Source organism: Lipotes vexillifer, unplaced genomic scaffold (genome assembly GCF_000442215.2).
Source record: "Lipotes vexillifer unplaced genomic scaffold, Lipotes_vexillifer_v1.1 scaffold4, whole genome shotgun sequence".
NCBI lineage: Eukaryota > Metazoa > Chordata > Mammalia > Artiodactyla > Lipotidae > Lipotes > Lipotes vexillifer.
Window position 1 is genome coordinate 1677466 of NW_006785876.1, and position 22262 is coordinate 1699727.

Consider the following 22262-nt stretch of genomic DNA (forward strand, 5'->3'; position numbering starts at 1 on the left):
CTGCTGAACAGATTTATTAACTGTCACAGAACAAGCTCTATGCTTTGCAACTTCCCTACCTTTGTTTCCACGTGAATGCCACACTTCACTGCTCCAAGTCCTAGCCCTTCCCTCAAGGGCTATTTCACACGCCATCTTCTCTATGAGTCCTTTTCTGTTTGCTTGACCTGATGTGATTTCTTTCTCCTTTAAGCCCTTGTCATTCTTTGCACCTCTTATGATTTTCATATTCCACTTTATGCTATTTTGTACTATTTTTATCGACTGTGCTATGAGTTCCAGGAAGGCAAAGACTATGTTAGTAAGCTCAGTGCCTAGCATAGTGTGTGGAACCAAGTTGGACCTCAATAAATGTTTGCTAAATACATGAGTGATTCCACATGACTAGGCTGTAAGCCAGGAAGGCAGACACTTCTGTAACTCCTGTGGCACTTAGCAGTGTTTTATATCCAGTAGGTATTAGAAATATGGTGAATTAAATTTAACATCTGTCAACTTTTTCTCCTTTGATGACAAATTATTTAAAAATCACAACACAGACAAGATTTCAATACTGAACACTAGACTTTACTGACTTTTTTTTTTAAACAGTAATAACCATGACTGTCTTTGGAACCTTAAATGGAATATGCATCCCTATTTAGGAATGCTAAAATTATACTAAAGTAAGGTGACTATTTTCCCTATGGTTAAGACAAGTAGTTATACTGTTTTACTTCATGAGACATACTTAGATTCTAACTATATTCCCTTTATAGCATATGACATAATGAGCTTTCAAAAGTAGAAGTTCTATTTTCATTTAAATTACTAAATGCAGAATAGCTTTAACACACACGTGTGTATATGCATATATATGTCTATAGATAAAAATATAGCCACTTACTGTTTTAAATTAAAATTATTTTTTGTGATAATTGTAGATTTACATGCAGCTGTAAGAAATAATGCAGAGAGATCCCATGTACCCATTATCCGGTTTTTCCCAATGGTAACATCTTGTAAAACGATATTAAAATATCACAACAGGGACATTGGCATTGATACAATCCACTGATTTAGTTCAGATGTCCCAGTTTTGCTTATGCTCACGTGTGTGTATGTGCTTTAGTTCTACGCATTTTGATAGTTGTGTGTATCCGCAGCCACAGTCGAGATACAGAAGAGTCCTTCACTACAAGGATCCATCACTGGACTCATATAACCATTCCTACTTCCCTCCCTAACTCCGGTCAACCACTAATCTGTTATCTACTTCTCTAATTCTGCCATTTAATGAGTATTATAAAATTGAAATCACAAAGCATATTACCTTTGGGGATTGGCTTTTTTCACTCAGCATAGTTCCCTGGAGATTCATCCAAGTTGTTAATTGTATCAATAGCTCATTCCTTTTTGTAATTGCTGTTTTATTAAACTTAAAGATCCATAGTTTACATCGGGGTTCACTCTGTGTTGTAAATTCTATGGGTTTTGACAAAGGCATGAAGTTATGTACCCACCATTATAGTATCATATGTAATAGTTTCACTGCCCCCAAACCCTCTGTGCTTCACCTATTCATCCCTCTATCCCTGGCAACCCTCCTCAACCACTGGCGACCATTGATCTTTTACTGTATCAATAGTTCTTCCTTTACCAGAATGTCATACAGTTGGAATCGTATAGTGTATAGATTTTTCATACTGGCTTTTGCACTTAGCAATATGCATTTAAGGTTCCTCCATGTCTTTCTGTGGTTTAATAGCTCATTTCTTTTTATTGCCAAATAATATTCCACTGCATGGATGTACCACAGTTTGTTTTCTATTTGCCTATTGAGGGATATGTTGGCTGCTTTTGGTTTTTTGGCAATTATGAATAAGGCTGGTATATCCATCTGTGGGTAGGTTTTTGTGCTGTTATAAATTTTCAGCTCAGTTAAATACCTAGGAGTATGACTGCTAGATCATATGGTAAGACTATACTTAGTTTTGTAAGAAATTGGAAACTGTCTTCCAAAGTGGCTATAACATTTTGCATTCCCACCAGCAATGAATGAGAGTTCCAGTTGTTCTGCATTCTTGTTAGCATTTGGTATTGCCAGTTTAAAAATTTTTAAAGGTGTGTAGTGGTATCTTCTGTTTTAATTACAATTCTTTAATGACAGAAGATGTTAAGCATCTTTTCATATAATTATTTACCACCTACATATCTTCTTCAGTGAGGTGTCTCTTCAGATCTTTTTCTCATTTCTTAATTGAGTTGTTTTCTTATTGTTGAGTTTTAAGAGTTCATTGAATGTTTTGGATACAAGTCCTTTATCAGATATGTGTTTGGAAATATTTTCTCTAAGTCTCTGGTTTGTCTTTTTATTCTATTGACAGTGTCTTTCAGAGAGCAGATGTTTTGAATGTTAATGAATTCAACTTATGTATTTTTTCTTTCACAGATCATGCTTTGGTCTTGTATCTAAAAACTCACTGCCAAATGACTAGAGCAATAATTGCAAAAAGTGACTGACTTTAGCTTGGTGCCCTGACAGCATGTATACAAAGTCTACAGGTAGTCAATAGGCATATGTTTCTGCAAGGGCAGAGAGGTAGAACTCATTAGAATATAAGAGAAGAAGAAACAGAAAAGGCACAGTACATGTGAGAAAAACAAGAGCATCCATCATGTGATTTGGGGGAAGCTGTGTTGCTCAGTGGTAAGGAACCTGTTACTGAGGCTATTATTGTACAATATCAAAATGACCTTGAATTCCATTTTACATGGTCAAGCCAAGTTTAAAAATGTGGAAGGAATCAAATGTGTATATTGTCATTGTCCCTCAAATCGATGACTGCAGGCGAGGGCCAAGGTCAACAGACATTTTGCCTACTGCTTTTGTATGGTATTCAGAGTGCTTGGGACATTCCAGCTCACAACAAATAAAGCCAGTCAACCTAACTCATAGGATTTCAGAGTTAGAGCTTGTCCCAGTTCAAAAGTGTGTGAAACCAGATTAACAGTGCATACCCTTAATCCAATCCAGGTATAGCAAAAGTCACACCCCATTATAAAGAATTGCTTTCTACCTTAATGAAAGGCAAATCCTCTAAAATCCCCAGAAAACTAGCAGACTCAATACTAGTCAAATCCCATTATCCCCACACCAAAAGACTATGCAGCTCTTGAGTTGTTTTGGAATTTTATACTATTGAATATATATGAAGTAAACAGGCCATAGTCCTTGCATATGGGAATCTTTTTTCTTAATGAGAATCTTCTCATCTTTATTTTAATGAGATTTGTTATCATGTAATTATAGTCTGAAATGTAAGATAAGAAAATCTTTCAAACCACTTTTGCATGCATGTGTTTGTGTGTGTGTGTGTGTGTGTGTGTGTGTGTGTGTGTGTGTGTGTGTGGTAGTTCATTGAAAACATCTGTTTTGTAACTGAGGGCACTTCTGACTTGAGTCAGTGAACTCATTCTCCAACAAGAGGACAAAGCTACTAAAGAAGGAGTAGTAGTTTAAGACAGAAAGCTGGCACCAGCTATAGAGAGACTCTGACCAACATTGAGAAACCACTACTAAACGCCAGGCACACTGGGAAATGCAGAGACACAGAGTGAATTAAGGCTTTGTCCTTGCTCTCAAGAGGCTTAAGGTGCCTGATTCAAGATGGTGGAGGAGTGAGACGTGGAGATCACCTTCCTCCCCACAAATACATCAGAAATACATCTACATGTGGAACAACTCCTACAGAACACCTACTGAACGCTGGCAGAAGACCTCAGACTTCCAAAAAGGCAAGAAAACTCCCCACGTACCTGGGTAGGGCAAAAGAAAAAAGAAAAAAACAGAGACAAAAGAATAGGGATGGGACCTGCACCACTGGGAGGGAGCTGTGAAGGAGGAAAAGTTTCCACACACTAGGAGCCCCTTCGCGGGCGGAGACGGGGGTGGGAGGAGAGGGAAGCTTCGGAGCCACGGGGGAGAGCACGGCAACAGGGGTGCAGAGGGCAAAGCGGAGAGATTCCTGCACAGAGGACTGGTGCCAACCAGCGCTCAACAGCCCGAGAGGCTTCTCTGCTCACCTGCCAGGGCTGGTGGGGGCTGAGAGCTGAGGTTCCGGCTCCGGAGATCGGACCCCAGGGAGAGGGCTGTGGCTGGCTGCGTGAACACAGCCTGAAGGGGGCTAGTGCACCACAGCTAGTCGGGAGGGAGTCCGGGAAAATGTCTGGAATGGCCTAAGAGGCAAGAGACCATTGTTCCAGGATGCACGAGGAGAGGGAATTCAGAGCACTGCCTAAACGATCTCCATAGATGGGCGCAAGCTGTGGCTATCAGCGCGGACCGCAGAGACAGGCATGAAATGCTAAGGCTGCTGCTGCAGCCACCAAGAAGGTTGTGTGCAAGCACAGGTCACTATCCACATCTCCCCTCCTGGGAGCCTGTGCAGCCCACCACTGCCAGGGTCCCGTGATCCATGGGCAACTTCCCCAGGAGAACACACGGTGTGCCTCAGGCTGGTGCAATGTCATGCTGGCCTCTGCCACCACAGGCTTGCCCCGCATTCCGTACCCCTCCCTCCCCCCGGCCTGAGTGAGCCAGAGCCCCCTAATCAGCTGCTCCTTTAACCCCGTCCTGTCTGAGCAATGAACAGATGTCCTCAGGCAACCTACACGCAGAGGCGGGGCCAAATCCAAAGCTGAACCCCAGGAACTGTGCGAACAAAGAAGAGAAAGGGACATTTCTCCCAGCAGCCTCAGGAGCAGCGGATTAAACCTCCACAATCAACTTGATGTACCCTGCATCTGTGGAATACCTGAATGGACAATGAATTATCCCAAAATTGAGGCTGTGGACTTTAGGAGCAACAATATATATATATTTTTTTCCTTTTTCTCTTTTTGTGAGTGAGTATGTGTATGCTTCTTTGGTGATTTTGTCTGTATAGCTTTGCTTTTACCATTTGTCCTAGGGTTCTGTCTCTCCGTTTTATTTATTTATTTATTTTTGTATAGTTTTTGGCATTTGTTATCATTGGTGGATTTGTTTTTTGGTTTGATTGCTCTCTTCTTTCTTTCTTTCTTTTATTACTTTTTAATTTTTTTATTTTTAATAATTACTTTTTATTTCAATAACTTTATGTTATTTTACTTTCTTTCTTTCCTTCTTTCTTTTATTCTCCCTTTTCTTTTGAGCCATGTGGCTGACAGGGTCTTGGTGCTCCGGCCAGATGTCAGGCCTGTGCCTCTGAGGTGGGAGAGCCAAGTTCAGGACATTGGTCCACCAGAGACCTCCTGGCTCCATGTAATATCAAACGGTGAAAGCTCTCCCAGAGAGCTCCATCTCAACGTTAAGATGCAGCTCCACTCAATGACCAGCAAGCTACAGTGCTGGACACCCCATGCCAAACAACTAGCAGGACAGGAACACAACCCCACCCATTAGCAGAGAGGCTACCTAAAATCATAATGAGGTCATAGACACCCCAAAACACACTACCAGACGTGGTCCTGCCTACCAGAAAGACAAGATCCAGCCTCATCCTCCAGAAAACAGGCACTAGTCCCCTCCACCAGGAAGCCTACACAACCCACTGAACCAACCGTACCCACTGGGGGCAGACACCAAAAACAATGGGAATTACGGACCTGCAGTCTGTGAAAAGGAGACCCCAAACACAGTAAGCTAAGCAAAATGAGAAGACAGAGAAACACACAGCAGATGAAGGAGCAAGGTAAAAACCCACCAGACCAAACAAATGAAGAGGAAATAGGCAGTCTACCTGAAAAAGAATTCAGAGTAATGATAGTAAAGATGATCCAAAATCTGGGAAATAGAATGGAAAAAATACAAGAAATGTTTAACAAGGACCTAGAAGAACTAAAGAGCAAACAAACAATGATGAACAACACAATAAATGAAATTTAAAATTCTCTAGAAGGAATCAACAGCAGAATAACTGAGGCCGAGAACGGACGAGTGGTCTGGAAGATAAAATAGTGGAAATAACTACTGCAGAGCAGAATAAAGAAAAAGAATGAAAAGAATTGAGGACAGTCTCAGAGACCTCTGGGACAAACATTAAACGCACCAACATTTGAATTATAGGGGTCCCAGAAGAAGGAGAGAAATAGAAAGGGACTGAGAAAATATTTGAAGAGATTATAGTTGACAACTTCCTTAATATAGGAAAGGAAATAGTAAATCAAGTCCAAGAAGCACAGAGAGTCCCATACAAGAAGAATCCAAGGAGAAACACGCCAAGACACATATTAATCAAACTATCAAAAATTAAATACAAAGAAAAAAATTATTAAAAGCAGCAAGGGAAAAACAACAAAAAACATATAAGGGAATCCCCATAAGGTTAACAGCTGATCTTTCAGCAAAAACTCTGCAAGCCAAAAGGGAGTGGCAGGACATATTTAAAGTGACGAAAGGGAAAAACCTACAATCAAGATTACTCTACCCAGCAAGGATCTCATTCGGATTTAACAGAGAAATTAAAACAGACAAGCAAAAGCTAAAAGAATTCAGCACCACCAAACCAGTTTTACAACAAATGCTAAAGGAACTTCTCTAGGCAGGAAACACAAGAGAAGGAAAAGAGAAGGAAAAGAGCTACAATAAAAAAACCCAAAACAATTAAGAAAATGGTAATAGGAACATAAATATCGATAATTACCTTAAATGTAAATGGATTAAATGCTCCAACCAAGACACACACTGGCTGAATGGATACAAAAACAAGACCTGCATATATGCTGTCTACAAGAGACCTACTTCAGACCTAGGGACACATACAGACTGGAAGTGAGGGGATGGAAAAAGATATTCCATGCAAATGGAAATCAAAAGAAAGCTGGAGTAGCAATTCTCATATCAGACAAAATAAACTTTAAAATAAAGACTATTAGAAGAGACAAAGAGGGACACTACATAATGATCAAAGGATCAATCCAAGAAGAAGATATAACAATTGTAAATATTTATGCACCCAACATAGGAGCACCTCCATACAAAAGGCAAACAGCACCTCAATACATATGCTAACAGTCATGTAAAAGGAGAAATCTACAGTAGCACAATCATAGCAGGGGACTTTAATACCCTAATTTCACCAATGGACAGATTATCCAAACAGAAAATAAATAAGGAAACACAAGCTTTAAATGATACATTAACCAAGACAGACTTAATTGATATTTATATGACATTACATCCAAAAACAACAGAATACACTTGCTTCTCAAGTGCTCATGGAACATTCTCCAGGATAGATCATATCTTGGGTCACAAATCAAGCCTTGGTACAGAAGAAAATTGAAATCATATCAAGAATCTTTTCTAAACACAATGCTATGAGACTAGATATCAGTTACAGGAAAAAAATCTGTAAAAAATACAAACACATGGAGTTCTAAACAATACACTATTTAATAACCAAGAGATCACTGAAGAGATCAAAGAGGAAATTTAAAAATACCTAGAAACAAATGACAATGAAAACACGACGACCCAAATCCTATGGGATGCAGCAAAAGCAGTTATAAGAGGGAAGTTTATAGCAATACAACCCTACCTCAAGAAACAAGAAACATCTCAAATAAACAACCTAAACTTACACCTAAAGCAATCAGAGAAAGAAGAACAAAAAACCCCCAAAGTTAGCAGAAGGAAAGAAATCATAAAGATCAGATCAGACAAAAATGAAAAAGAAATGAAGGGAACAACAGCAAAGATTAATAAAACTAAAAGATGGTTCTTTGAGAAGATAAACAAAATTGATATACCATTCGCCAGACTCATCAAGTAAAAAAGGGAGAAGACTCAAATCAATAGAATTAAAAATGAAAAAGGAGAAGTAACAACTGACACTGGATACAAAGGATCATGAGAGATTACTACAAGCAGCTATATGACAACAAAATGGACAACCAGGAAGAAATGGACACATTCTTAGAAAAGTACAACCTTCCAAGACTAAATCAGAAAGAAACAGAAAATATAAACAGACCAATCACAAGCACTGAAATTGAAAGTGTGATTAAAAATTGTCCAACAAACAAAAGCCCAGGACCAGATGGCTTCACAGGAGAATTCTATCAAATATTTAAAGAAGAGCTAACACCTATCCTTCTCAAAGTCTTCCAAAATATAGCAGAGGGAGGAACACTCCCAAACTCATTCTATGAGGCCACCATCACCCTGATACCAAATCCAGACAAAGATGTCACAAAGACTACAGGCATAGATTCAAAAATCCTCAACAAAATACTAGCAAAGAGAATTCAACAGCACATTAAAAGGATCACACACCATGATCAAGTGGGGTTTATCCAAGGGATGTAAGGATTCTTCAATATACTCAAATCAATGTGATACACCATATTAACAACTTGAAGGAGAAAAACCATATGATCATCTCAATAGATGAAGAAAAAGCTTTAGACAAAATTCAACACCGATTTATGATAAAAACCCTCCAGAAAGTAGGCATAGAGGGAACTACCTCAACATAATAAACGCCATATATGACAAACCCAGTCAACATCGTTCTCAAGGGTGAAAGGGAAACCATTTCCACTAAGATCAGGAACAGGACCAGGGTGCCCACTCTCACCACTATTATTCAACATAGTTTTGGAAGTTTTAGCCACAGCAATCAGAGAAGAAAAAGAAATAAAAGGAATACAAATCGGAAAAGAAGAAGTAAAGCTGTCACTGTTTGCAGATGACATGATACTATACATAGAGAATCCTAAAGATGCTACCAGAAAACTACTAGAGCTAATCAATGAATGTGGTAAAGTAGCAGGATACAAAATCAATGCACAGAAATCTCTTGCATTCCTACACACTAATGATGAAAAATCTGAAAGAGAAATCAAGGAAACACTCCCATTTACCATTGCAACAAAAAGAATAAAATACCTAGGAATAAACCTACCTAAGGAGACAAAAGACCTGTAGGCAGAAAACTATAAGACACTGATGAAAGAAATTAAAGATGATCCAAACAGATGGAGAGATAGACCATGCTCTTGGATTGGAAGAATCAACATTGTGAAAATGACTATACTACCCAAAGCAATCTACAGATTCAAAGCAATCCCTATCAAACTACCAATGGCATTTTTCACAGAACTAGAACAAAACATTTCACAATTTGTATGGAAACACAAAAGACCCCTAATAGCCAAAGCAATCTTGAGAAAGAAAAACAGAGCTGGAGGAATCTGGCTCCCAGACCTCAGACAATACTACAAAGCTACAGTAATCAAGACAGTAGGGTACTGGCACAAAAACAGAAATATAGATCAATGGAACAGGATAGAAAGCCCGGAGATAAACACACGCACATATGATCACCTTATTTTTGATAAAGGAGACAAGAATATACAATGGAGAAAAGACAGCCTCTTCAATAAGTGGTGCTGGGAAAATTGGATAGGTACATGTAAAAGTATGAGATTAGATCACTCCCTAACACCATACACAAAAATAAGCTCAAAATGGATTAAAGACCTAAATGTAAGGCCAGAAACTATCAAACTCTTAGAGGAAAACATAGGCAGAACACTCTATGACATAAATCACAGCAAGATCCTTCTTGACCCATCTCCTAGAGTAATGGAGATAAAAACAAAAATAAACAAATGGGACCATAAATAAGATGAAAAGACAGCTTTCAGAATGGGAGAAAATATTTGCAAATGAAGCCACTGACAAAGGATTAATTTCCAAAATTTGCAAGCAGCTCATGCAGTTCAATATCAAAAAAACAAACAACCCAACCCCAAAATGGGCAGAAGACCTAAATAGACATTTCTCCAAAGAAGATATACAGAGACTGCCAACAAACCCATGAAAGGATGATCAACATCACTAATCATTAGAGTAATGCAAATCAAAACTACAATGAGGTATCACCTCACACCAGTCAGAATGGCCATCATCAAAAAATCTACAAACAATAAATGCTGGAGAGGGTGTGGAGAAAAGGGAACCCTCTTGCACTGTTGGTGAGAATGTAAATTGATACAGCCACTATGGAGAACAGTATGGGGGTTCCTTAAAAAACTAAAAATAGAACTACCATATGACCCAGCAATCCCATTACTGGGCATATACCCTGAGAAAACCATAATTCAAAAAGAGTCATGTACCACACAATGTTCATTGCAACTCTGTTTACAATAGCCAGGACATGGAAGCAACCTAAGTGCCATCGACAGATGAATGGATAAAGAAGATGTGGCGCATATGTACAATGGAATACTACTCAGCCATAAAAAGAAACGAAATTGAGTTATTTGTAATGAGGAGGATGGACCTAGAGTCTGTCATACAGAGTGAAGTAAGTCAGAAAGAGAAAAACAAATACCATATGCTAACACATATATATGGAATTAAAAAAAAAAAGGTTATGATGAATCTAGGGGCAGCACAGGAATAAAGATGCAGATGTAGAGAATGGAGCTGAGGAAACGGGGAGGGGGAAGGGTAAGCTGGGATGAAGTGAGAGAGTGGCATGGACATATATACACCACCAAATGTAAAACAGATAGCTAGTGGGAAGCAGCCGCACAGCACAGGGAGATCAGCTTGGTGCTTTGTGACCACCTAGAGGGGTGGGATAGGGAGGGTGGGAGGGAGACGCAAGAGGGAGGAGATATGGGGATATATGTATACGTATAGCTGATTCACTTTGTTATACAGCAGAAACTAACACACAATTGCAAAGCAATTATACTCCAATAAAGATGTTAAAAAAAAAAAAGTGGCTTAAGGCTATCTCTAGCAGGACAATAGAAAATATCTAGATCACTTCTTATTCTTTTGTGAAGGGGAGAAGAGCCACCAAATAAATCCTATCTTATGAGGTCACTAATCTTTGAACTCTCGACATTGGAGGTTGGATGGTTGTTAAATATTATATAATTCAATGTCCACATTTTACACACAAAAAGAAACCCAGAAAAGTGAAAAAAATTATCTAAGATTGCAGGTTTGGGGCTAGAACCCAAATTTCCTGACTTCTAATCAAGTGCTCTTTTCTCTATATCACACTACCTCTCTTAGAGGTCAAAGGACTTTTCTCTTCCCATAGTTAGGCTGCACCTAATTATATCAATTAGACTCAGACTCACAGGGCTCATGTTGCTCTCCCTTTACACTCTCATCTTCAAAATGTCTCTTTCATAGTTTCAATTTAACAGATAATATCTAAAAATTTTAAGGACTTACTTTGGCATAGGTGGAAGAGAGACTACCAATGCAATTAAGGCATACTGCTTTCCTCTGAGCAATGTATGTAAATGTAAACATCTGGTGCAGTATTCTCAGACACCCAAGTTATATATGTGAAACGCATCACCACCACCCACTCAAGTTTTCTAATGGAAATCTCCCTTTTAGGTCAATGACTCCTTAATTCTCTAGGTCCCATGGTAAAATCTTGAAGCTATTTTTGCTATTCTGGCATGAGAGTGAGAGTATCTTGTTTTTAATCCTTGTTCTACCATTAACCAATTAGTTTTGAAACCCTGGGCAAGTCCTACCTCTCTGAGCTTCATCTCCTCAGTCAGTAAAACGACTAGAGCACCAACTTGCTGTGATTCACCTTCTTTGCAAAACCAATCAAGTCCAGGGTGCTAGGCATAATCTTTCTTTCAGTCTTTCTTTTTTTTCCTTTTCTATCTTTCTCCCTCTCTCTCTTCCTTCCTTCCTTCCCTTCTCTCTTTCTATTTATTTATTGCATGTCTCTCAGATTTCTCTCCCCTCCATGTTCATCATAGCCAAGCCCTTCATTTCTATATCATTACTAAACAAGCTATCAAGCTCTTCCGTGTAGATATGACTTGTTAAAAACGATTTTAAACAAGAGTTAGCCTAGAGGTATACAGGTTAGACTGGAGGCTAGAAAACTAATTAAGAATCCTATTAGAATAAAGACCAATCTCACACCAAAAGCCTGTCATTCAAATCCCTCAAAAGCTGGCTTCAGGGCTTCCCTGGTGGCGCAGTGGTTGAGAGTCCACCTGCTGATGCAGGGGACACGGGTTCGTGCCCTGGTCCGGGAAGATCCCACATGCCGTGGAGCGGCTAGGCCCGTGAGCCATGGCCGCTAAGCCTGCGCGTCCGGAGCCTGTGCTCCGCAATGGGAGAGGCCACAACAGTGAGAGGCCTGCGTACCAAAAAAAAAAAAAAAAAAGCTGGCTTCAGTTGGCCTTTCTGCTTTTACTTCACATGACTCCTCAACACATGGCCTTTATGTATTTAATGCTGCTGTTTCTATCCTTCCTATGAGGAAAGTGCTTCCTTTTCGTAAAGTTATTTCCAATAGCTTCTTTAAAATCAATTTCTTCCATGGAGTCAGTAATCTTTCCTTTCTCTTAACTTTTATACACATATTAACAGTGCCAACAATAATCCCCTTTTCTAACTCCCTCTAGTAAATATTGTTAGCATAAAAAAAGATGAGATGTAAAAACTCTTAACATTAACAGAAGAATGTATATAAAGGTTATATAACCTATTTTCTTTATTATCTCTTCTTGTTTCCTTTGCAAATTAAAATAAGCAAATGGTTGTTGACCTTTTTGGTAGAGGATTAATATATACTTTAAACTGCTTTAGAATATTTAATAAGAAAAATATTACAATGCATTTTCTTGGCTCTACCAACATTCTGAAGATGTCTGGACAAAAGTATATGAACTGTTACTAATTAATATATGTATAATTTAGGGAAATATTCAAATAAGCAGTGAGCAATGTTATATAAATGCTTGCAGAGTAACTTATTCCATTAAGAGATAAGCTCTGAAGACACTATTTACATTTCAGTTATGAAACAATCAGTGCCAATCTGACCAAATGCGTGTCGATGTTAGTCAATAACAGCAGAGAAGCATTTGGGGAAAACTTAAAAGTTTTATTTTCTCTCTTTCAGATTCTTTTATTGCTAATTTGAATACCTTCCTCAGAGAAAGGCCACAACTAGAGGAGTAAAAGGGTTTCATGCGGCAAGAGCAAAGTAGCACTGTCACATCCCATCAATCCTCTCAGCGCCCACTCTCCGAGAATATTCACTGCATTTGTTCGTGCCGACTCCAAAAAAGATTGTCTCAAGAAATGAATTTCAAGCAGTTTTGGGTCCCATCACTACTGTCTATTTGTTGTAACTGAAAAAAATATCCACTATATTGCAAAAAGATTCTGTTATCCAGTATTTGTTAATTATGATTGAGACCAGAAACATACAAAGTTTCAAAGAAAACAAATGAAGGGAACATCTGAAAGTAATTTTCCCCCATTCTTTGTTGTTCTGCTACTCACGGCAAATCTTCCAAACTGGAGGCTTCATGTCTTGGATCCAACAGATCATAACCACATTCATTGTAGATTTCCAAATAGGAAATGTGCGTTGTATATATTTTGCTGCTGTCCTGATTGGGAAAGAGAAAGACATTATTAAATGGCTATAAATCACGATTCGGCTTAGAGAAAGATGAACACATTTATCACTAGTTTCCTCACAGTTTCCCTCCTTCACTCTCTCACTTTGTATGGTTTACATTTTCAGTTCGTGACACTTTCAAGTTGCCAGTTACCATATGCATGAGGCTTTTTTTTTCCCCCAATGGCCAACACCCATGATTACAAGCAACTTCAGTCTGTTATTTTTTATTAGTTCCACATTATACATAAAAAGTCAATATACACTTAAAATGAGCCAACTTGGTTGCAGAACTGTATAACACACCATTTTTTACTTTCCAGACAGAAAAAAGAACAGAACACAGAATTCTTACTTCAGTTTAAAAATTTCAGTAGCCAAAGAGTTACCATCTTCAATCATAATTCCTTTTTAACTTTTCTAATATTCAAATTTCCAATGACAAATAGATAACAGACAATAAATAGATATGGAAAGTGAATTCCAGGGAACATAAATAGTTTAGATCAATCAGGTAACAGTAAGAGTGGACTGTTCACTACCTATACCTTACCTGTTGGGTTAATTTTCCTTGCCCAAGTGGCAAATTAGGGATATTCAAATGTTGGTTAGGGAGAGGTATTTTCTGTGGGTCATTGCTGAAATGCAATAATATAGGCATCAATGTAATTAGGATAAAAGTCAAGGTGACTGGTCCTACTCTCAGTTCTGCCAACAGACAAAAAGGACCCACTCCCTCTGAGATGGAATAAAACAGGGAATTTTTTCAGGTCTCGAGAAAATTCCAAGCTCACTTTTTCAATACCAAATATCAATAATAGCACTTCTTGTTTCCCCCAAAACACAAATGCTTCCATTTCTGCAAATATTAGAGTCTTGCTACTTATAAGAGGAGAATATATTTGTGTCTTCTGGCAAGAAGGTCGGCAGATTGTCAGAGTGGATATTCACAGAAAGGATTCTCATCTATATCCAAGACAATCCATCTGACAGGTGTTATTCAAAGGAGACCAAGTCACAGATATGGGGGAGAGAACAGTGGCCTGCAAATCCAAAGCTGGAATGCTAGTCATACTAGCTCTGAGCCCCTACCAAGTCAGGCCTCTGTTCCCACACTCGTTAAGGTGAAGAAACTGGATAACGACTCCCTCGACATTCTTCAGATTAAAACGAATATGATTCTCTGGTCCTAAAATGTCTCAAACTAACCAAATAAAGATACTACCATTTCACAAAAATGAAAAAATACATGAAAAACTAAGGCAGCTCTCAGCCACCACATGACTGTAGTAAAACACTCAAGCTACAGCTGAAATTCCATGTTTGGTGTTCTGTGAAGGTGACAGCAGGGACTGAATCTTTACTAATCAAGTTTTTCCCAATCAAATGCCAGAAAGCCTGTTGATGTGGGTGACTCTGGCTGCTTATGCTGACAAACGGTCTATCAATTATATTGATAGACCTATCAATGGTCTATCATTACTAAAGTATCCTCATTTAGTAATGGCATCATATCAGCATAATTTTGGGGATTATAGCTTGAATTAGTGCAGGAATCAGAGACTACAAATACTAGACAGACTCCGAGTGGCCTTTAGTCTAATCCAGTGTTTCCTAAAATATTACTTAAAATACTTGTGGAAAAAAGTGTTCCATGATCAGCATACATACTGTCCATCTCTGAAAGATTCTCAGAGCAAGTTAAAGCCCATGGGGAATCACTCAGCAACATCCTGAGATCCTGTTTAAAACAATGTATTTCTAAAACTTACCTGAACATATGTGAAATATCCCATAGATTATGGTTTGAGATTTTAGCATACGTTTATGAGTTCATCTTAGCATCAGACAAAACTGGGTTAGAACACTGGATCTGCCTTTATAACTGAGTGATCCTGCACCCTTAACCTCAGTTGTTTAATCATGAAATTGGGGATAATAACCTTTAGAATATGGCAGAACTGTTGTGACAGAGGAATAAGGTTCTGTATTTTAAATCCTACAAAAATGTGTGGCCTGCTAATAGGCACCAATAAATCATTGCTGTTGCTGATGTTATTATTATTGCTGTTATTATTATTTTTATTATTATCTCTGAAAGCCTCCAAATAGAGAATTCAGTATGTGAATACAAAAGGAAAGGAAAAGAAAGGCAAAAAGAACAGCCAACTGCTACATTCATCAGCAGTGGAGAAACTCTCTTCTTTCAGAAACTAGAAGAAATAATAAAAAGTCAGGAAAATGGCAAGTCCATTGCCCAGAGATGATAGGGATAATGCCTTTGGCTCCTCTGGCTTCTGCATTTTCTGGGCTTTTATTGGAATACACACTTAAAATTCACTGAGCTATGTGGCAGCTACCTTTCCTTATTACTCCTTTTTTATTCTTTAGGACTGCCAGACTGTAATGTAACACACATGTTTGCTGCAGACAGCCTTTTCTCTTGTCCCCAAACAAGTATGAACCTTACAATACTCAAAAATAATGAGCAGTGATTTCTAAAATAAATGGAATCAATTTTCTTCTTTTAAAATCTTTGCAAATGTGCTCCTATCACACTCACAGGCATTTTAGGACGCAGTACGCACTAGTTCTTAGTTTATCTTGAAATAAATACATTGCATAAGTCAAATGTTTCCTTTAAGGATTCTGGAGAGCACCATGTGTCCTCTAAAGCAATCAACTGGGAGCATCTGAGTACCTGTCAGCATTTTTCAGCTAAACAATGAGGACAAACTTTATGAAGAACTTCAAAGTTGCCTCTGACTTCTTTCACCATAGCTCAGTCGGGTTATAACTAATGTGTTGTGCCCCATTGTGTTAATCTGTTCGTCTACAAGGAGTTGTCCTGGCTATAAGCTGATCTGATGGGCTCCCTCCAAACCAAAAAGTTATTTAGAATCATTCGGAATGAAATGGGGTTTAGAGTAATGTCAATGACAAACAGATATAAAATAATGAACCCAATAGATGGTAGGTACTTGGGAGATATTTAGACTTTTAAAACTGTATTTTGGTAACCATAGACAAAATTTAAAAAGAGATAAATAGATTTTCTATTAGGAAAGAATTTGTTTATTCTGCTTAACTTAATCAGGGGAATTAGCTTCATTTGTTCTGAGTTTCAAAGGGTTCTTTGAAATTGTTCAGCAATCATTTGGCCACACGCATATATATATATGGATATTAATGGCAATAGTAATAACTATCATTTTTTGAGCATCTCCTATGTGCCAGGAACTGGACAATATCTTTAAATACAGTATATTCAACTCTCACAGCTACTCCACAAGCCTGAGGCATTAAGGAACTGCCCAAGGCCACATCCTGTAAGTAGCGCACTTAGAACCAGGTTGGCCTGCACCAACTTCAATGATTTTCCCAAGGTAGCACGCTCCCACGTTAGGCCACAGCAACAAAAACTATTAGAAATTATATTCCCAGTTGGCTAAATCTGGGAACAAAACAGAAGAGCTAATGTCAGAAATAAATGAGTAAATGAAAAGAAAGGATTTGGATCCAACATATACACTATACGCTATCCTTGCTTTTCCAAATTTTCTGGCATGCAGAGCTGGCATGTTTGTGCTAGTGAGTGATGAGCTGAACTAATGGGTAATTGCTACTTTATGGGTGGAAATTAGAATTATGCAGATCTCAGCAACTTCTCATCTTTGCAACTCAGAATGCAAGCGGCATACAGTTGAGATATTTTGGAAAGACTGTTACACTGACCTAGCTAGGACATTTGTTGTACAGAATTGCTACAACCAAAGAATTGTTGGAACTAGTAGGGACGCTGGAGATCCTCTAGTACAATTTAGTCCCTACTTTCACAGAGGGCAGAACTGAAACCCAGAGAAGTTAAGTGACTCATTACGTAGAATTTGTTTAAATACAACCATTAAAATAAAGCCAGTCTGATACATAGAGGCAGGGTATGTAGTGGTTAAAAAGCACTGAGTTTGGCATCACACAGACCTGGGATGGAAGCTCCAGATCAGCTACTTATGAGGATGCAGAGAAAAATAAATATATCCCAAGACTCAGTCTTCCCAACTATAAAATGGGGATAGAGATACCTACATTGTTAGTTCTATTAAATCTTGATAAAGCAACAGGCATTTGGAACCACACAATAAATGATGCATATAAATAGATAGGAAACTCCTCTTTAGAATAATATTAATTGCAATAGGATTTTTACTGTGGTAAATTCCTCTGGGCTTCCATTAAAAGTGTGAAAAAGTACAACCACATTATCCTGTTCAGTGCTTTAGTAGCTAAAACAAAGGTCCATTTTGACAAAAGGATATTCTTCAATTTAATGACAAATATAAAAGTTGGTAAAATGTGTTTTAACCTCCATGGGTGTATCAGAACAAACTCCCTTTGAGCCTTTGCTGAAGTAGCATCCCCTTTAATGAGAAGCACCTTCTGGATTTTCACCTCTTCAGCAAAATCCCCAACTTTCCTTAAAGGTAAACGCCACAGTTACTACACAATATTTCCTCATTTAGGTATAATATAACAAAACGTCACGATAAATTTTCCGCCCACAGTAAATTTCTGCTGAGTATATCAAATATAAAATGAACTTAAAGCTTCATACCTTTTGTAATTGCTCAAAAATGTATGACAGTGTCCTTGGGATAATGCCTCTGTCACTGTAGCGCTCTGCCCCACCTGTGATGGTGAATGTCTTACCGCTGCCTGTTTGTCCATATGCAAAGATGGTACCATTGTAACCTGCCAGTACACTACATAAAGAAATAGCAAACTTGTAATATCAAAATGGCTAATTGCATTTGTATTAAATGGCTAGTATTCTAAGAGCAACTTGATTCAACACTACTGAAAAGACATTTATAGAAATATCTATAGAAACATTTATGTATGTGACTATCTAGCTAGAAATTATTTTTTATCTAGGAGTCTCAGCACATCAATCCTTTTTTCTGAGAGAGGACCTGTAACTCAAATGGGATCCAGTCATCTTAAATATTTTCTTTATTTCAATAAAATTATTATTTTAGAATACAATTGACCCTTGAACAACAGGGGTTTGGACTGTGTGGGTCCACTCATAAGCAGATTTTCTTCACTAAATACATATACAGTACTACACAATCCTCAGTTGGTTGAATCCCCAGATGCAAAACCATGGATACAGGAGGATGGCTGTAAAGCTATACTTGGATTTTCAACTGCAGGGAGGGTTGGTGCCCCATCCCCTGCATTGTTCAAGGGTCAAACGTAGTCTACCCTTTTATAGTTACAAAAAAGTTGCAAAGATAGTACAGGGAGTTCACATATATCCCACAGCTAGTTTCCTCTATTGTTAATATCTTACACTAGTATTGTACATTTGTCACAATTAATGAACCAATTGAAATATTATTACAAACTCTATAAAAATCTCCTTACTTTTTAATCTAATGTCTCTTTTTTCCCAGCTTTACTGAGATATAATTGACATATAACATATGTAAGATTAAGGTGTGCAATGTGATGATTTGACACATGTATATATTGTGGAATGATTACCACAGTAAATTTAGTTAACACATCCATCAACATACCCATCACCTCAAATACTTGTGGAAAAAAGTATACTTTGTGGTGATAACATTTAAGATTTACTCTCCTAACAACTTGAAAACACATGATACAGTACCGTTAACCTATAGTCACTGTGCTGTACATTAGATGCCCAGAACTTACCCATCTTATAACTGGAAGTTTATACCCTTTGGCCAACATCTCCCCAATTCCTCTACCCCATAGTCCCAGGTAACCACCATTCTACTCTCTATTTTTTTCTCTTTATAAAAATTTTATTTATTTATTTATTTATTTTCATTTATTTTTGGCTGCATTAGGTCTTCGTTGCTGTGAGCAGGCTTTCTCTAGTTGTGGCAAGCGGGGGCTACTCTTTGTTGAAGTGCACAGGCTTCTCATTGCACTGGCTTCTCTTGTTGCAGAGCATGGGCTCTAGATGCACAGGCTTCAGTAGTTGCAGCATGCGGGCTCAGGAGTTGCGGCACATGGGCCCTAGAGCACACGGGTTTCAGTAGTTGCAGCACGTGGATTCAGTAGTTGTGGTGCATGGGCTTCCGTAGTTGTGTCACATGGGCTTAGTTGCTCTGCAGCATGTGGGGTCTTCCCAGACCAAGGATCGAACCCGTGTCCCCTGCATTGGCAGGCAGATTCTTAACCACTGCGCCACCAGGGAAGTCCCATGTACTCTCTATTTCTATGAGGTTGTTTTTACAGATTCCATATATAAGTGAGAACATATAGTATTTGTCTTTCTCTGACTTATTTCAGTGCTTACCACACTGTGCTCTCAAGGTCTATCCATCTTGTCACAAAAGGCAGGATTTCCTTCTTTTTTAAAGCTGAATAATATTCCATTGTGAAAATATACCACATCTTTATCCATTCATCCATAGATGGACACAAGTTTTTCCATGCCTTGGCAATTGCCTTGGAAGTGCAGATATCTCTTTGAGATAGTGATTGCATTTCCTTTGGATATATAGTTGACCTTTGAACAACTTGGGTTAGAACTGTGTGGATCCACTTTGACATAGATTTTCTTTTTCAATAAATACAACCAGCCCTCTGTATTCAAGGGTTTCACACGTGCAAATTCAACCAACTATGTATTGAAATTTCCATCCAGGGTTAGTTGAATCCACAGATTTGAAACCCATAGGATACAGAGAACCAAATATGGGACTTGAGTATTCATGGATTTTGGTAAATGCAAGGGGTCCTGGAATCAATCCCCCACAGATACTGAAGGTATACCCAGAAGTGGGACTGCCAAATCATATGGTAGTTCTGTTTTTAATTTTTTAAGGAAACTTTATACTGTTTTCTATGGTGGCTGCACCAACTTACATTTCCACTGACAGTGTACAAGGGTTCCCTTTTCTTCTCTTGAAATCAGGTAGTATGATGCCTCCAGTTTGTTCTTCTTTCTCAGGATTGCTTCAGCTGCTCAAGTTCTTTTGTAGTTCCTTACAAATTTTAGGATTTTTTTTCTATTTTTGTGAAAAATGCCATTGAAATTTTAATAGGGATTGCATTGGATCTATAGATGGCTGTAGGTAGTGTGTTCATTTTAACAATATTAATTCTTCTGATCCAAGAACATGGTATATCTTTCCACTTATTTGTGTCTTCTTCAATTTCCTCTTCAATGTCTTGTAATTTCCAGTGTACAGATCTTTCACCTCCTTGGTTAAATTTATTTCTAAGTAATTTATTGGTTTCAATGTTATTGTAAATTAAATTGTATTTTTTATTTCTTTTTCAGATATTTTGTTGCTAGTGTATAGAAACACAACTGATCTCTGTATTTTCATTTTGCATCCTGCAACTTTAGGGAATTTGTTGATTAGTTCCAACAGTTTTTTGGTGGATTCTTTAGGATTTTCTATATGTAAGATCATATCATCTACAAACAGAGACAATTTTACTTCTTCCTCTCAAATATGGATGGCTTTTATTTCTTTTCCTTGCCTAATTGCTCTGGCTTGGACTTCCAGTATTATGTTGAATGGAAGTGGTAAAAGTGGGCACTCTTGTCTTATTCCTGATTTTAGTGGGAAAGCTTTAACGCTTTCACCATTGAGTATGATGTTAGCTGTGGTTTTATTATATATGGCATTTATTATGTTGAGGTACATTCTTTTTATACTCAATTTAGTTGAGAGTTTTTGTCTTGAAAGAATGTTGAATTCTGTCAAATGCTTTTTCTGCACCTATTGAGATGATCAAATGATTTTTATCTTCTATTCCATTACTGTGGTGTATCACATTTATTGATTTGCATATGTTGAATCATCCCTGCATTCCAGGGATAATCCTATTTGAACATCGTGTATGATCCTTTTAATATGCTGTTGAATTCAGTTTTCTAGTAGTCTGTTGAGAAGTTTTGCATCTATATTCAACAGGGATATTAGTCTATAGTTTTGTGGTGTCCTTAGTCTGGCTTGTTATCAGTGTAATGCTGGCCTTGTAAAATGAATTTGGGAATGTTCCCTCCTCTCTAATTTTTTTAGAAGAGTTTGAAAAGGATGAAAAGGTGTTAATTTTAAAATATCTGGTAGAATTCACCAGTGAAACCATCTGGTCCCAGGATTTTCTTTGTTGAAAGGTTTCTGATTACTGATTCAATTTCTTTACTATTATTGGTCTGTTCAAAGTTTCTATTTCTCCATGATTCCATCTTGCTACACTGCATATTTCTGAAAAAGTTTTTCTAGGTTATTCAATTTGTTGGCGTATTAAGGTTCACAGTAGTCTCTTATGATCCTTTGTATTTCTGTGATGTCAGCTGTTATGTCTCTGTTTTCATCTCTGACTTTATTTGTTTGAGAATTCTACCTTTTACTCTTAGGCTAGCTAAAGGTTTGTCAATTTTGTTTATCATTTTAAAAAAAACAGCTTTGCATTTCATTGATTTTTTTCTATTGTCTTTCTGGTTTCTATTTTGCTCATTTCTGCTCTGATCTCTATTTCCTTCCATCTTCTAACTTTGGGCTTAGTTTGTTCTTCTTCTTCTAGTTCCTTGAGTTTTAAAGTTAGGTTATTTGTAATCTTTCTTTTCCTTAATGTAAGCATTTATAATTATAAACTTCCCTCTTAGAACTGCTTTTGTTGCATCCCATAAGTTTTAGTGTGTTGTGTTTCCATTTGTGTTTCTTTCAAGCTATTTTTTTTTTTTTTTCTTGCGTTATGCGGACCTCTCACTGTTGTGGCCTCTCCCATTTGCGGAGCACAGGCTCCGGACGCGCAGGC

General features: G+C 37.9%; 1 protein-coding gene across 1 annotated transcript in view; it reads right to left on the bottom strand.

Moving 5' to 3' along the window:
- Positions 1-22262, bottom strand: part of KIF6 (kinesin family member 6) — a 399602-nt gene that overhangs the window by 297177 nt on the left and 80163 nt on the right. Inside the window, exons 4-5 of the mRNA XM_007458311.1 lie at positions 18058-18205; positions 13325-13434 (exon numbers count right to left, since the gene is read on the bottom strand). Of these exons, the coding sequence (XP_007458373.1) occupies positions 13325-13434; positions 18058-18205 (258 nt within the window). The remainder of the gene's footprint in view (positions 1-13324; positions 13435-18057; positions 18206-22262) is intronic.